The 16,386-nt window shown below is 38.4% G+C and overlaps 1 protein-coding gene across 1 annotated transcript; it reads right to left on the bottom strand.

The window, feature by feature from the left end:
- Nucleotides 1-728: 728 nt before the first annotated feature.
- On the bottom strand, nt 729-14,506 carry tmem63a (transmembrane protein 63A). The gene is made up of 23 exons (XM_026142431.1): nt 14,475-14,506; nt 12,856-13,032; nt 12,587-12,666; nt 12,384-12,462; nt 11,813-11,850; nt 11,540-11,682; nt 11,216-11,267; nt 10,996-11,104; nt 10,753-10,823; nt 10,557-10,637; nt 9,989-10,106; nt 8,212-8,345; nt 7,523-7,666; nt 6,576-6,729; nt 6,386-6,492; nt 6,198-6,284; nt 5,771-5,836; nt 5,225-5,387; nt 4,971-5,076; nt 4,686-4,853; nt 3,005-3,120; nt 2,865-2,915; nt 729-2,343 (listed from the first exon to the last, which is right to left on the bottom strand). Exons 2-23 carry the CDS (start codon nt 13,006-13,008, stop codon nt 2,182-2,184), a joined length of 2,382 nt encoding a protein of 793 aa, XP_025998216.1. The 5' UTR covers nt 13,009-13,032; nt 14,475-14,506; the 3' UTR covers nt 729-2,181.
- Nucleotides 14,507-16,386: the final 1,880 nt, after the last annotated feature.

The raw sequence follows: 16,386 nt of genomic DNA, 5'->3' as shown, positions 1-16,386 counted from the left end.
CAGTGCTTACAAAATTTATATTGCTCAGGGGGAGTTTTTTAAAAAAATATTTCTTCATTTCTTTTTTTTATCATCTGGTACCTTCACTTAAGTAGCTGATGTATAAAGCTTCCAAGTAAATGCATGCACATTTATACTGGATTCTTGGGCCAGGATGTACGAGGACATAGTTGTCCCAAACCTCTTCAATAGTTACTCTTCCTGAACAGATTTTTTGTTCTTCAAGAGCTACTGCAAGGCTCCGTTAGTCTGCGCTGATATTCGTCTGGCAGGTCCGTACGTCTCCTTTCACCACAGCTACTAGATGCTTAGCACTTCATTACCCATATTTAACAACTACGGCACCCTAAAAGCCTTTTATTTGACAACAGTGGTCTTTCTCAGCTGAGGCAGGTACCCGTGGTGAGAAAGGGGAAAAGGTCAAGAAGAAGAGAAAGGGAACAGAAAAGGAGACAATAGCGAGGGATCAGGTGAGGAGGTGGAGCTGCTGGAATAGTTACCCAGTAAACTGGCTCATACCGATGTCAGAGTAAGTTAGAAATCCTTTATGTAGCATTGTGCATTACTGCTCTATGAATATTTCAGAGATCACACAAACCCACTGCAGCTCAACAGTGCCCCCCAATGACAAAACAGACTTATGAACGTTAATGTGTTGCCAATAACTGCATGATCTGAGAACATGTTATCTATTATAACTCCAAAGAATCAACACTCCGTTTACCCGCCACTGAACAAGTTTTCTTTAATAATTTGTTTCTTTGTTAAATGCTTAATTTAAGCTGCAAAAGATACATTTGACGCAGATAAACATTGACCTGTTTATAACATTCATTAAGTAATGCTTCAGAAATTTTATCTGACCTTAGACAACATTGTATATGACACCAACAATCAAAACATTGTTTTGGTTTCCACCTCCTGTAGAACTGATTGTATTACAAAAAGCAAAAACTGATTTTTTTTAGTAAACACAAGAAAGATACAAAAAAGTGCAATATTAAGGAGACCCTTGGCAGGTGCTCTGGCAATAATCAGCAATCAATCCCTTTGGCATTTGTAAATCAGTATGTGTGAGAAATTAATTCTGGTGTTCCTTTGCAAACATTATGACTCATATTCATTTGTTCATGTCTTCCCCCTTCCCCCCTCATTTTGTTCCTTAACATATCTACATCAATTAATGCCCATCTAGTAGATGGTTTGCCATGGTTTTAAACAAAGAATGAGCAGCTGCCTCAAATAAATCTAAATGCTCATTGCCCACCATCATATTCCAGCCAGAGCCAATAATGCTAACCGTCAGTCTAAAATGTCTCAGCTCTGAGTAAACCACGCCAAATATTCTGCTGCTGGCTGCAAGGGTGAACAAAGACCCTGAAGATTTCTTGCTTTTTTGGTAAAAAGGTTTGTACATTAGCACGTTTGCTACCCTTTTTCTTCGTGTACTCATACAGCAAAGATTTCCAGTAAAGTGTTCTCATTACAATATTTCCTGGTTTCTGTTTTCAAACAAACATGAAATAATGACTCAAAGGCAGCCTGGTGTAATGCAAACCAGCTGCCACTCCAAAGCCTTTTTAACCTGCTGCCCAGATGTTAATACAGCTGTGACGTCACCTGAGAATCAAACCAGTTAGAAAGGTGACAGCGATGTATAAAATGCTCCTTTTAAACTTTTTTTTCTTTAGTTGCCTCCCTCATGCCAGCTGACCGGGCTTTTCAGGAGGGGAGAATTAAAGAGAAAAGCTCAGGAGTGTTTGAGAAAGCTCCTGCAATTTACACTTGAGGTGTATTGAAACATTAAACCATATAAAGCTATCCCAGTGGACCCCATAAGCTTGTGAAATGAGCATAATAACAACTGACATGACATGGTGAGTTGGTCCTTATCAATTGGTTGTGCTTTATGACAGATAATATTAAAATCTTGTTTCCTATGTATACTGGTCAAACGTATTCTCTAGATATCCAATAAAAGTCCCACCCATAAATAGTAATTTTTAAAATGAACAACACATTTTCCCTGAAACCATAAACTTATCTCACAGAAGAAATTAAATAAGTTACCACTTTGTAACATCGTAGGTGCTGATCTATGAAGGTTTCTGGACTCAACGGGACTGTCTGTAAAACCTCGAAGAAGCAAATTTATGATCAAGACAAAGGATCATCTTGACTTCAAGGGTTCAAATCACTGTTGGATTCTTCCATGTTTTTGTCTACTGGTGTGAAGCTGCAGGCTGCAGTGTCATCAAAAGACCCATAAGATTGCGGAGCTTGATCATCATTTTGTGGGATGCTGGCAGGTGATTTAGGGTTGAGTACTCTGGGAAGGTAAACCTGTTAATGTACAGCCAAGACAAAATGGATGAGCAGTGAAAACAAAAGAAAAGCGTGTTTCTCTATACTGATTTTTGTAAATTCTTAACTCTATGTGATGTGATTCATGCAATGCTGAAAGTGGTGGCCAAAGTATGACCTTGTGAAGACAGAAAGGAAAGATACAGCTTCGAAAAAACAAAACTGGAGTCAGCTTTGAACATAAGTGCAGAAACTACTAATAAGGCTCAAAGTTCACGACTTGAACAACCCTCGGGATCCACTGGGTAGACTTCCATTTTAGCTCTCTCGGGTCTATAATCCTCCAATTTTTTGTGTTATTTAAGTGCAGTTGCATTTTCTGTGGCAGCTGAAGCCAAAGTAATTCATCATTATGTTAGTCATTGCTTATTAATGACTAACAGGACAAATGACAAATAGGGCAAATGAATGGACATGCAGGTTGACGTAAGTTCAGGTCCCTCTTAAATATGCCTGAGCTTTAGTTATAATGTGGACATTTTAAAGAACAAATACAGTACCGAAGTGCTTTCGTCCACGCCCTCTCCTGGATCCTCGTCCTCGTCCTTGACCTGAGAGAGAACGCAAACACATTGAGCACTGATTGTGCAGGACGACATAGAAACAACAGAGTACTGATCACGCACAAGAAAATACTCACCACATAGTTGAGTGGACTGAGGTACTTGAAAAAGCCAAAGCAGGTATAGCTGAGAGAGATGATGATGGTGATACACAGGACCACCAAAGTAAACAGAGATGTGGGTGCCCAGAAACCTGAAACATTGCATGCACACACAAACACAATTTCTACGGAGCCCCTCTGATGACATGGTCCAAAAAATAAATAAATTGTGGCCACAAAATACTACTTCGTGGGCACGAAATGGGTATAATGTGCCCACGAAATACTTATTTGTGCCCACGAAATACTTATTTGTGCAAACGAAATACTTATTTGTGCAAACGAAATACTTATTTGTGCAAACGAAATACTATTTCCAGGGCACGAAATGCTAATTTGTGGGCACGAAACACTTGACCAATACCCGTGATCCTTCCCAGGCCCTTACAGTTGGTTGACAATAAAATCTATCCCGGCGTCCAGGTCGTACTTATGTCTGTAAAGCAACTTGGCTCTCAATATCCTTTTTAAATGTCTTTCCGTAATAATGGTTCCTTGCATTGCAGGCTTTTCAAAATGCATTTGTAGCTCATTCCCAGCCTAAAATAAAACTCAATCATACTGTCTCTGTCCATGGTGTATAGGTGTAGCCTACTCTTATGCTTATGTCTCTACGCAGCTGTCCAGGAATTGTATCAATATGATGTTCGCATCTTATCTATTTCGTTGCCACAAATGTGTAATTCGTTGCCACGTTATACCCGATTCGTGCCCACAAATTAGCATTTCGTGGGCACGAAGTAGAATTTTGTGGCCACAATTTATTTATTTTTTGGACCATGTCATCAGAGGGGCTCTGTAGATTTCAGATACAGGTATGGAAAACTTTAATTCATAGCTGACAGTGGGGAGGGGGGTGCCTTTGGGTTGAAATAACCGTTCAATACTGAAGACGTGGACTCAAGTAAGCATTAAGTGTGAATGTATAATTTATCATTAAAAACAGATGAGGCAAATCAATTTGTGTAATTTTCATTTTACCTTCAAAATAAGCTTGTCCTGTATTTTTGGCTGCATTTGGCTTATCTTGAACTACAACTACGCAGAGCTAGTCTTCTGATGCTTGAAGTAGCAGTTTTTCCCCCAAAAATAACATTTTAAAAACTCAGTAGCAATGTCTCTCTGCAGAAATCATGACTCAGCTACTCAATAAAATATCCATAAACCTTTTTGTGAGCTCAAACTACTCAAAACAACTTAAAGAAGCGAACTAGCACCGTAGTGATAAAACTGTGACTCTCACAGCAAAACAATGTAGACAGGACATCAAAGGTCAGAGGAAAAGCGTGTACATTTGACTCTGAGATAAAATGTCCCTCAAGCATTATTGGCCATGTTTAGGGTTAAACACAATGGATAATTTGTGTTGCAGAATTTTAAAAGTGGCAGTCAGTGCCGCCTCACAGCAAGGAGGTTTTGAGTCATCTATGCCTGGCTAGCTAGCACGCCAGAGTCCAAAGACATGCACATCAGATAGCATGTTTATGAGGATTAAAAATTGGCAGTTTGTATGGATATGAATTAAAATGGTATGGTATTCTACTTCTCTGTATTCTATCATCTAGTGTCTGCTGGGACAGAGTCTGCCTCTCGTGACTCTTTGATAATTTGAGAAACCCTTATGAAAAAGGATGAAAAAGGATAGATTATTTCTCACCCATTCTGAGGGCAGAAAAGAAGTAAAGCCATATTAGGCAGATGATGGGTGCGCCCAGAGCTTGATTCACAGCCTCCAGGTGAACTTGGCGGTCTAGGCGAGCAGACAGGTAAACAAAGCACAGGTTGTATCTGTCCACCAGGTACTTCAGGACCATGTAGATGAGACCTGATACAGTCAGAAAAGAGGCGATTAAAAACTGAAAAGTCAACAGACTATTAGATAATAAAGAAAAAAACAACAACAACAAACATCTAGCGGAGCAACACTTGTGTAGTTACTCACCAAAAGGCACTATTACAGGACAAATGATGCTGTAAGCCAGGATAACCGTGAATAAACAAAGAATCCAGCCGTACATGGCTCCGTATTCAAACTCATATGCCTGATTCTGTAACACGATGTTGACAAGTTATTCACCTTCTAAATACGAAGGGGAGAATCAGAAAGATATTCACAAACAATATATTCTCTAACAGTTGTAGATTTATGACAGAATGAAATTAGAGCAAAGTATAACAGTTAAAGCCACTACAAACCTCTTTGACATATTTCCTTTCAGCAGCAGAGCGAGCAATCATCAAACGAATGACGTAAAGCAGTAACCCTGGCAACCGCAACAACTCCATCGCAGAGCCCACGAGGGCTGCTGCAATTACGTAGTTGACAAAAAATGCCCCTTGGTCAGGTAAAAACACACACCTGGTGTAATCAAACCAGAGACCACCAAAAGAGAAGAACAGGGCAAAACGTTAATTTCGGTAAATAAATAGTTTGTCCAGGATCATAAGAAGCTATATTTAAAAACATTTACCCATTTTGTATGATATTACACTATTACACTGTCTAAGCATGTCAGCTTCAATCAAACCATTATAATCTCAGAAAAGCATCTAGCTGTAAATAAAACAACCAACAATCATACTTTAAATGTAAAATTTATATTCTAAATCAATGTAAAGAACACAGTACAAAATAATCTTAAAAACAGGCAAGTTATTAATATGTTAGTAAAGCTTGTATTATATAATATCAAAGAAATGACTTAATCTCAACTCTATTAACTTTCAAGATAGCTCACTTACTCAAATCTCACTGTCCCATCGGAGAGAAATTTTTTGTCAAATAGCCATTGGAAGAACACAGCAAGACTAAACAAAAACACAGAAAGTTAGCCAAGCTTTCTTGGCTACATGTACCGACACCATTAAACATCTCTACACTTGGGGGAATTTTTATTTTACTGAGCAAACTACATATGAACATAAAAAGGATTTATTTCATGCAAAGCATTTACACTTGGCTGTGGCGACTGAGCTTGGATAGTTTTTGTCAGCGAGTCTTATGAAATGTAGGCCAACAGTGAGTTATGGCTTCTGATACATGGAAGTGTTTGAGTTCCTCCATTTCTTGCTGTATGCGACATACTGAGAAGTAGTTTCAGTGAATAGACAATAAACCTAGTTTTTTTGTAAACTGGTGCTTATTCAAACTGGCAGTAATAAAAATTACCTGGTGAGTCCTAGCGAGGGGAGGAGGAGTACCATGAAGAGCAGAAAAAAGTACAGCTTGCGCATCATGCTCAGCTGCTCGCTGGACCTGAGACACAGATGGCAGCGGAATAAAACAAATTACCTCTGAAACCAATCAGTACACTACTGCTCTGTGTGTGTGTGTGTGTTTGTTTGTGTCCTTTCTACCTGCTCCAATGTGCCTCTCCTAGTGTAGAATAGTACACTATTGTAGGAAGCAGGGCAGAGAAGGCCCACAGCAGGAACGTGGGGAAGAACTGACTGATGATGGGGCTCTAGGGCAAAAAACAAACAAAACAACCTTTAGACTTGCTGCAAACCTGTGATGGTTATCTGTGTTTGCATGTGCAAGTCTCACATTAAGAGCGTTGATGGGCTTGGTCACGTTGAACTTATCCATGGTGTTGATAATGATAGTGGGGGTCGTGAATAAGGTCAGCAGGATGAAAAGGAATAAATTTAGCGCTACATAGCGCGCGTACCATGAAAAACCCTGCACTGAGAGATTTTCCCTATGGGTTAGGAAAAACGTGAAAAACAGAAATAACAGGAGAGTTACATACAAAGAGACACTGCAAAGAAAAGGCTGGTGTGCACCGTGAATACTTCCTCATAAATGTCTCCTGTTTCTGATGTGAACAGTATACATTAAGAATACAAATGTTGTGTGCTTGCTTTCTCAAAAAAGATTAAATTACTACGCCGATAAAATGTGACAGCAAACGCGCTCTAGTGTGAACCCTCAAAGCGGCCCACATGCGCAAAAGAAGACCATTCAAACAGCAGTCGCTTTCTAAAACATCAGATATGTATCGGATTCAGTACCACATACGAAAGTGACCCAGATCAGATTTGAAAATATCGCATTTGTGCTGTTCACACGGTCATACCATGATTGGATATGGGTCGCAAAGGGTCGAAAAAAGTCAGATTTGATGCGCTTTCGCCTGCAGTGTGAACGTAGCCTATGTGCAGAGTATAGGTTTTGATGTTAGTACAGGCAGAACTTAGATGCTCAAATTGTAAAATTCTGGGCTGACACAAATAAAGGTACTTTTGACTGCTCCCTTTTTTCTAAATGTTGCCACAGTTTGGAGTGACAGATAATAAACCAGATAACTTTGCTACATTCCACAAATACTAACGCTTACTAACAATTTTGCCAGAGTCAATGTATTTTTTTGTATTATTATTTTGTTATTGTTGCCACTTAGTCCATCTACATAGATAAATTAGTTTATGAGTAAAATTCTACGGAGTGCATGGGGAGCATACAGTGTGAAAGGTTAGTGTTTCAGATCTTACCAGTAAACATTCCTTGTATATGGTGCAAACCCGACGCGCCACTTGTTCACTTTCAGACTTTGGCTTTTGGATGACGGCTGGCGCTGCGCTCCACAACAGCTGCTCATGGTACCACACTTGACTGCATTGAAGTCTTTCAGAATTCTGCAGCAGGTAAATGATAACTTTTAACGATTAACGTTTGCATTAGCTTTCAGAAAAATTGCCACGAGGCATTTTCCCATTAAACGTCAACAGAATAAGAAATCTGATGACAACGCAATTAAGAGATCATGGTCCTCATCAGGGAAGAGGATAAACCACACAGAATATTGCTGCTTACAGAAAAACACTGACACACTTGGCATGCCAATGTTGGTTACACTGTCAAAGCATGTTGCTCTTACAAAAATAAAAATAATGGAAACAGCAGTCAGTCACCAAATGAGTTACAATGCAGTTGGACCCATTACATACAAAAGTAGCACATACTGTACAGCAAGTAATGATAGTACAGATAGTAAGAACACTTAAGTCACCGTCAGTGACAACCCCAACTGTAACCCTAACCCTAGGCTATTAAAATATGTATGTAATTATGCATTTTTTGTAAATTTGTTAATTTGGAAATAATCTGACACAGGGCAGAGTTAAGGTTAGGGTTACCACTTATGACTATTTGGACCTCAAAAGGTTACACTAATACTCACAATTTGGCCATGGCCTCAGTCTGTAAGGTGACAAAAGCAATCCCTAGGGGGTAGTGTGGTGCTATTTCTGCCTCTTGTCTCACCTCTTCCAGCAGTAACCTTTCTTTAGCATGGTAATGCTCTATGGCGTCAACCTGAGAAGACACAAACACAGAAAATATTATTTTAATAGACAGTACACGTTTTCTGAATCAGTTTCATTTTCAGATTTAGCACTCTGCAGTGTAGATCTTTAATTATATTTCGAAGATTAAGCTAAAAGCTCACCAACTACTTTAAATGCTTTATGGATCTTGTTCTGCATAGCATTGAAACTGAACATTTAAACATATTCCCTTAAAAAAAAATCCTCTTTTGTCTTATCATTTTCTAATAACATTTAATTTTACGATACTGGAATACAAAGCAGCAGATAATACATTTCTGAAAGCGCTGTAACTAGATTTAAGCAAGTGTTTCCTCCATTATTTCTTCAATATTATGTGCAAACACAATGCAAACCATCTAAACTCTACTCCTACAAAGGTTGATTGTCTTGTTAAAAGTGTTAAAGCCTCACTGCAAACGACCCTGGAAACTGTGGCTTAAAAAGGAAGGCAACAAATCAAGGATATTTAACTCCCTGGTATAACTCGCAAACAAGCACCATGAAGCAAATAACTCAAAAATTAGAGAGAATATTGAGTTGTACACACTTAAAACACAACAAAACAAACAAACAAACAAACAAACACACACAAAACCCCAACAACATTCTATGAACAAGCACTTGATGACAGTGGGTCATCAAGTGCTCTGTTGCAACCAGACAGATGGCCAATGAGTGGTTAGAGCTCTGTTGAGCCAAACATTCCTTTAACCATTAGAACTTTAAAAAAATTCATCATTAAGGATAGCAACTCGAATAACTGCTGATATTTACTGTGACTTTCTCTCTCACTGATCTGAGTTAACTAATAAATGCTTCCTCTAAACCATTAAGGTCCCTTTTAGCCCACATTCTTACAAGACTGCTCAAAGTAGTTTCACCATTAATTAGTGATTCATTTTTAAATATGATTCATCTATCTTTATTAAGAGATTACATACCACAGGCTTTTAGGGTGGCAGTAATTAAATCTTTACTTAAAAAGTAGTCACTTGATCCAACTGTCCTAGCTGATTATAGATTTCTAATCTTCCTTTTATCTCAGGAATTCTTAAAAGAGCAGCTGTAAAACAGATAACTGATCACTTGCAAACAAATGTTTATTTGAACAGTTTCAGTCAGGACTGAGAACTCATAACAGTACAGAAAGTCTTAGTGAAGGTCTCACATGGTCTTCTTGCATCCACTGACTGTGTATTAATTTCTGTACAGTTCCAGCGAGACTTCAGTGAAGAGTTAAACACCGTTAACTATAATATTTTACTATAGAGATTAGAACCTGCCGGAGGTATTTAAGATACTATGCTGCAGTGATTTGAATCATATCTATGTGATAGCTAGTTAATCCAAGTTGTGCAGCTGTTTACATTATATGTTTCCCTTGGGTAAATGATTAAAATATTATTTAATAAAAATAGTGCATACATTTTCATTGCAATGCAGATGATACCCAGCTTTATTTCTTCATGATACAAATTAACCAGTTAAACTACTATGTCTTAAAGATATAAAGACCCAAATGTCCTCTAATTTCCTACTTTGGTACACAACTGTAATTGTGAGCTGGCGCTATATACATAATACTGAACTTAAAATGGTGCAGAACTCTGATCATCTGGCCTGGCTCACCTTCACACAGCTGACGCAGCAACATAAGTAGCCACACATACGGGGGGTGATGAACACACGTTCTCCTTTTTTCCGTAGGACATGCTCATAGTAGCACAGGTTTTTCCCAGCACGTATCCTGAGATGAAAAAAACCCACAACAACAAGAACAACAAAAAGACAAACTCAAAAACCAATAAAAAAACAAAAAAAACCCCACACAGACTGATTGACACAGATTGACACTACTTGACAACTATGTGTACATAAAAAAACCCGGTCACACTTCCTAATGCTTGAATTTGCATAAAAGTCGCCAATGCTCTGCTGACTGACTGCTGCTCTGCCTACTTTCTGTGAAATTAACATCAGCACAAAATCTGTGCACCATGAGCTTCATGACCTGGGTTGCTATGGCTGAGCAGCTCTTGTAGCTGTAATGTGTAGGCGGTCTGCTACTTTTGTAAAAAGTTGAATATGCTCTACAAGATAGTGTTTGAAAACATTTTGAGGTTAGAAAAACAAATGTGAAACTGTCACACATTTGAACTTACTGATAAAGTATAAAATACACACATGATTTTCTTACCTTTCCTTATCAAGGTACATGAGCTTGGTCACATTATACGCCAAGGTGACAGCACACACTTGACAGGAAGGGTATGCCTCTCTTTAAACAAACACAGTTGGTTACAATTACTTGTCTCCATGCTCAAGACAAAATGTGAACAAAACCAGAATTTCATTATAATCTTTATTACCGGTATACAATTCTGTTTACTCACACGAAATGGGTCTTTACATCTTCTGCTGTTACTTCTTTGGGGAGGGAACACACAAACAAGGTGTTTCTGGCCTAGGAAAAGAAAATCAGAAGGGGAACTTAACATTTCTCACAGAAAAATGCAATCCAATGTAAAAGGATAGTGGGAAACTAACATCCCAGCCATGTATTATCATAAATTTACATCAAATAGCATCCAGTCTAGTCTGAGTACTCTAGTCTACTCCGGTGCTCTGACACTCACTATCTCTCTGCGCGTGCCCTTCATTCGTGACACGTGACGCTGCAGCAGCAGAGCCGTCAGGATCAGGTAGATAACTGCAAATACTGTGTGTAGCCATAACAGGTTGTTTCTACAAGAAAATACCAGAAGGACAGTTATTCAAAGTAGACAATAAAGACAAGAAAATACCATCCTACGGTATCAGGGTTTGTTCAAACGTCATAATTTATAAAGCAGTTACCCCTTTTTCAGATTTCCAATAGTTGTCTCTCCAAACTTCTGTTTGTCAATATCTGAAAGAAATAAAACCTTTTTTTTAAATTAGCAAAAATATGAATAGACACATATCACAGAACAATGAATTTAACCTTTAAAAAAATGGCTTAAAAACATGCTTAATGATCTGTGGGTACAAATCACTGATTATGAAGTGGACAGCTCAGCTCCTGAGTTCTTGTTGCTTGACTCACGCCTGACCTTTAATCAGTAAATTTTTTTATCTTCAGCCGTTAAGCTGATTTTTTTTCTTGAAACACAAGAGTGAAGGGTACACTTTGAAACTTACTCAGAAGGCCTCCAGTCATGTTGACAGGTAGTATGACACCGATGGACAAGACGGTGAGAATCACCAGCAGGTAAATCAAATGTCGCTCGTATGACAGGTAGTGAACAGCATCCATGCCACACTTGGCTTTTATCTTTTCATCACTGCGACATAAGCATACAAATACAAAATCACACCTCACATATTCTGCCTCATTGTTGAAAGGATGACAAAGTAGGTTTTTGGAGTGAAACAATGATTAAAACAGGAAAAAAAAAAAAGAAAAACACTCACTCTATTGTGAATAAATACCACAGCCAAGAGCAGAATCCCTGAACAAAAAGAGAGATCTGTTATTGCTCTAAAATACCCAAAGAAGACCTGCGTAAAGCCCTTTGTCACCTTTCAAAAACACGCTGAGACTAAAACCAACTTCCTACAATTGCAAGTCATGGTCACGGAATCAAAAAGGGCATAAGTGTTAGCAAAGCACATTATATTGATATCTTTGAGCAACCAACATTCCAGTGGATTAAAACTGTCTGCCTGCAATGCTATTAGGTATATGCGGTCAAATGTATTAAGTGAAGCCTGTGAACCAGTTTAGGTGAGGAACTTGAGCTCACTTCATATCCCAAACACACATCCTAATTTGATGGTTTGTTTATGTTTTAGTGGGTTTCATGCATTTTCAAAAGAAGGTAGTGTTTTAAAAAACCAAACAAAAAAAATCTGTTTTTTGATCATTACTACATCGAGTATTAACTGAAGTCAGTTTAACTTAACGATACCATTTATCTTTATCAGTACAACCACCGTTTTATGCTTTATTAATTCTCATTTTTAGTGGCATTCTTTTACATACCGTGTCATAATCTGGTTCCTCCATGTTGGACCCAGTGGATGACTTACGTCCATAGCGACGGTGTGATGAGCCAGTGAACCTGATATACAAAGTGGCTGTGTCAAAGACTAATGCAGATTCAGTTTACAATTTCAAAATCTAGATTCTGGGTAGTATGTGCACCACATGTCCTTCTGCTTAGATTATGCTCAAACTTAACTGACCCGTCATCGTCTGCGACCAAAGCTAAACGTCCGTAGTCCCAGAACTGTTTCCTGATAATCGTGAAGATGATCAGCAGAATCTGTGGATAGCAATACAACTGACCATTTATCACTATTATGTCTTAAATTGCTCTATTGGAAGAATTTACTTTTGCTTTTAAAACATTAAAAGGAAAGAATGTATTCACAAGACAAAGAACTGAGTTTTAAAGTATTTGTAATTATGTCTCCCTTTATCAGAAGCAGATCAGAAAGGGGCAGAAACAAACCACAAAGACAACGAAGTTGATTAGCAGGACAGCTGGCACTCCTCCAAATTCGAGTCCTTTTAGGACGGTGCTCTGTGTGGAGTTGAAGCAGACAGTGCCATCGCTACGGTTTGCAGGCAGGTGGGACTCTTGCTCCCACCACAGTGATTTCATTACTGGAGTGGACCAGCTGTCTCTCTGTAGAGAATAAAAGCACTGCACGATTAAAATGAGATCTCTCATAGTCACAGAAGTGGAAGACATATTAACTCAACTACTGATGACTTGTGGGAGTACCACCATTAAGGCTTTAAACTGTGTGATCACAAACAAATCTCAAACCAATGGTCCCTGAGTGCTGACCTTTGAACAATGATTTCCCCGATTAGCAAACCTTTGAATAAGGGATGCAACATTTTCTTTGAAATTGCAACAATCAACCACCAATTACTGCTATTATTGAGAAACATGTTACAATAAAATAAATAAATAGTCATAATGTAATTAATTATTTAATTAAATTGTATTTTAACTTAATAATTAATTAAATTAATTATTTCATTATTTTTAATGACTGTATTTACTTTTTAGTAGTGGACATCAGGTCTTTTTAGATCACAAAAAAAAATGTAAGTAATGTAATTCTACCGTTTTCATTTTTGTGTGGATTTCTGGCCAAACTTGAATGGTTAAATGAAGGAAACATATCTGAACACTGAAACACCAATAACTTCTCAGAGTCTAACTTAAAAAAAAAACCAATTAAAATCCATTCTACACACCTAATAGTCACACAAAGCTGGGTTGTTAAGTCTTGTCACTCATGGCACAAACAATGATCGTGGATGAAAGGACAGAGGGCTGAGTGAGGCAGACAGGATTTTACTCAGAACTGTCAAAGTGGAGTCATACTTAGTGCTGTCAGGAGAGGAGCTGGAGGAGGGCCAGACAGTACTGCTGTACATACCATCTTTTGAGGAGCATTGGCAAACTGACAACACCTGAAGTCTATTATTGAGTAATGTGTAAGCAATGGCTCTGAGGTTGTAGGATTTGGTTTATGAACTGCCAAACAGGACACTAGGGGTGGGCGGTATAAACGGTATATAGTAGAAACCATATGAACGGTACTGCGATAGCGCATGTTAATGGTGTCATCATGGTAAATGGTAAGTGGACAGATTCTTATATAGCGTTTTTCTACTCTCCCGGAGTGCTCAAAGCGACAACATGCCTCATTCACCCATTAGCCACCCACACAAGCACTTCTAAACACAAGTGCAAACTAAACTACATTCACACTCCAAAGAATGCATCAGTTAGTATCTTGCCCAAGGATACTTGGCATGCAGACTGGAGGAGCCAGGGATCGAACCACCAACCTTCCGATCAGTAGCTGATCTGCTCTACCACCTGAGCAACAGCCACCCACCATCAAGCCGGTCAAAAGGATTATGGTATGGTCAAAAGCATTGCAGCGGCTGCAAGCAATATCATCTGCAAATTATGCTGAGCGACAGTAGTAGGGAGAAGATGAAGCACGTTTTGGAATATTAGGAAAGCCAAAAACGGTGCTTCTTCCATTTCCCTACCATTTATTCATTAATATTTAATGATGACACAGTATATTAATGACTAACCTCAGTATTGTGGATGGATTATCTCAGTTGTTCTCCTGACTGAAGTTTGGTCCATTTACAGCATCCTGCCATGTGATTGCATTTGTCCCTAAACATCAGGAACACTCTGGTTAACTTTTATCAAATGGAAAAAGGTTAGCGTTCATCATCCAGCTTCACTGTGTTTATGTTATGCTAACATAAATGTGTCGCTAGTGATCACATAACACATCATTATATACCAGCTAGCCCAACTTAGTAACCCTAAAAAAGACACTGCTGTTTAGTTTTCTGTCTTCATTTACTTTGGAAGTGATAGCAGAGCTGTACGTTTGAATTCTTTCAGAAATATCTCAGTCAGAACATGGTATATCACTTTTAGGTGGAAACTAGTGAGCTAACTTCCAGCTAACTTCTAAATTTAATAAATTCTGTTTTCATGGATGCCTGGATGTTAAACTTAATTGTTACACTGAACATTTTATTATAGATGAAATAATTTAGACAGTTTTTAACTCTCAGTGATGCCGCAGTGTTCGTTTGACTTTGGAACCTGAAGCCAACAGAGTTTTAAACCCAGAATACTTCGCGAGCTCCTGAGTATGGTAACTGTAATGCTCCGACAATCCATCAAGCGGTGCAGCTTGTTAGCCTAACAAAGTCATTCTAAAACATTTTTTGACAGATTTTTGACACTGTCGATTTTTGAGAATATTAAAGGATTTTAAGTGCGCCTTATAGTGCGGGAAATACGGTATACAGAAGAAAAGAATATATCGCAACATATATTGTTACCGCACATGCTTCAAATTATACCATGGATTTCAGGCCATATCACCCAGCCCTACAGGACACGTATGGTTTCAGCTGATTGAGGAAGGCTTGTGGCATTCTGTTTAAGGAAGTATCCTCTTAAGAGGGACATCAAGATCATGGTTTATCCTGACGGACTTCCTAATTTTGAATCTGTCTCGACTTATTGAACTGGCTATAATTAGGACCCATTACATTCAGATACTAGGTTGCCTAAGTCAAGCTGTGAACAGAGATATGCTGAAGAATTTTTTCAATTTTAATTCTACCTTCAGAGAGGACTCTTCCCCTCTCTGGTTTGCCTAGTTTCTGTTTGATTTAGATCAGAGGACTACCTGTCTTGTTGGTTGTGGGCAGAGTTGTCCTGTTTTCATGTTTCATGCTAAAAAACTATTTCAAATCAATTTCAGTACCATTTAAAATGAATTGATAAATACAGGAGATGTACAGTTTCATGCACTTTTAACATATATATAAATATTATAAAAATCAACAGGGTAAAAGAAGAAAATCTGTACCCTGCCTTCTGCTTCCTGAAGGATGGCCACAGGTTTAAGTCCTGCCGTCCACTTTTGTTTTGGAAGTAGTAAAATTACTGTACATTTCAGAAATCCTACTAAGTCAAAGATAAGACTCTAAAATTGAGGAAACTATTTAATATTTTTTAAGCAAAAGAGTCATAATATTAGCAAGAAAGGATCACTTAGCCTCCTTTGGGGCAATAAAATGTGGAAGCTGCAAATTCTCCGTCATTTTGAAATGAAAGTTAATGTTCTCTCTTAGCCCAACCCCCACAAAAGTGGCAGCACAATTAAAAACAATTTACAAGATGTCCTCTTGACAGTGCAGCAGGACTCAAACTGCATAAATGGTGTTTGATGTAAAAGTCTTAGAATTGTCCAGCCCGAGTAAAAGGAGGATATATGCTGGAAAAGCTGAAACCAGCAAATGTTTGCTAATAATCTAGCCATTTTCTTCTGCTCATCCAATTCAAGGTTTCAGTAGTATTTAAGCCTATGCCAGCTGTCACAGATACTGGTACGGGTCTGTCACATGGGTGAGACAGACAGCAATTTATGATCACATTCATGCCAAGAGCCAGCTCAGAAGCACCAACCTA

This window comes from Astatotilapia calliptera, chromosome 15 (genome assembly GCF_900246225.1).
Source record: "Astatotilapia calliptera chromosome 15, fAstCal1.2, whole genome shotgun sequence".
In the NCBI taxonomy this organism is placed as follows: Eukaryota; Metazoa; Chordata; class Actinopteri; order Cichliformes; family Cichlidae; genus Astatotilapia; species Astatotilapia calliptera.
The sequence above is the reverse complement of the archived record's forward strand: the minus strand, read 5'-3'. Positions and strand labels throughout refer to the sequence as shown.

Excerpts from the sequence above, each read along its gene's own strand:
- tmem63a (XM_026142431.1), bottom strand. The coding sequence starts at position 13,008 with ATGAAATCACTGTGGTGGGAGCAAGAGTCCCACCTGCCTGCAAACCGT. Across the intron at positions 11,683-11,812 it reads TGGTATTTATTCACAATAGA|TGATGAAAAGATAAAAGCCA; the intron begins GTGAGTGTTTTT and ends CTTATGTCGCAG. Across the intron at positions 2,344-2,864 it reads GCGTGGACGAAAGCACTTCG|GTTTACCTTCCCAGAGTACT; the intron begins GTACTGTATTTG and ends GTACATTAACAG.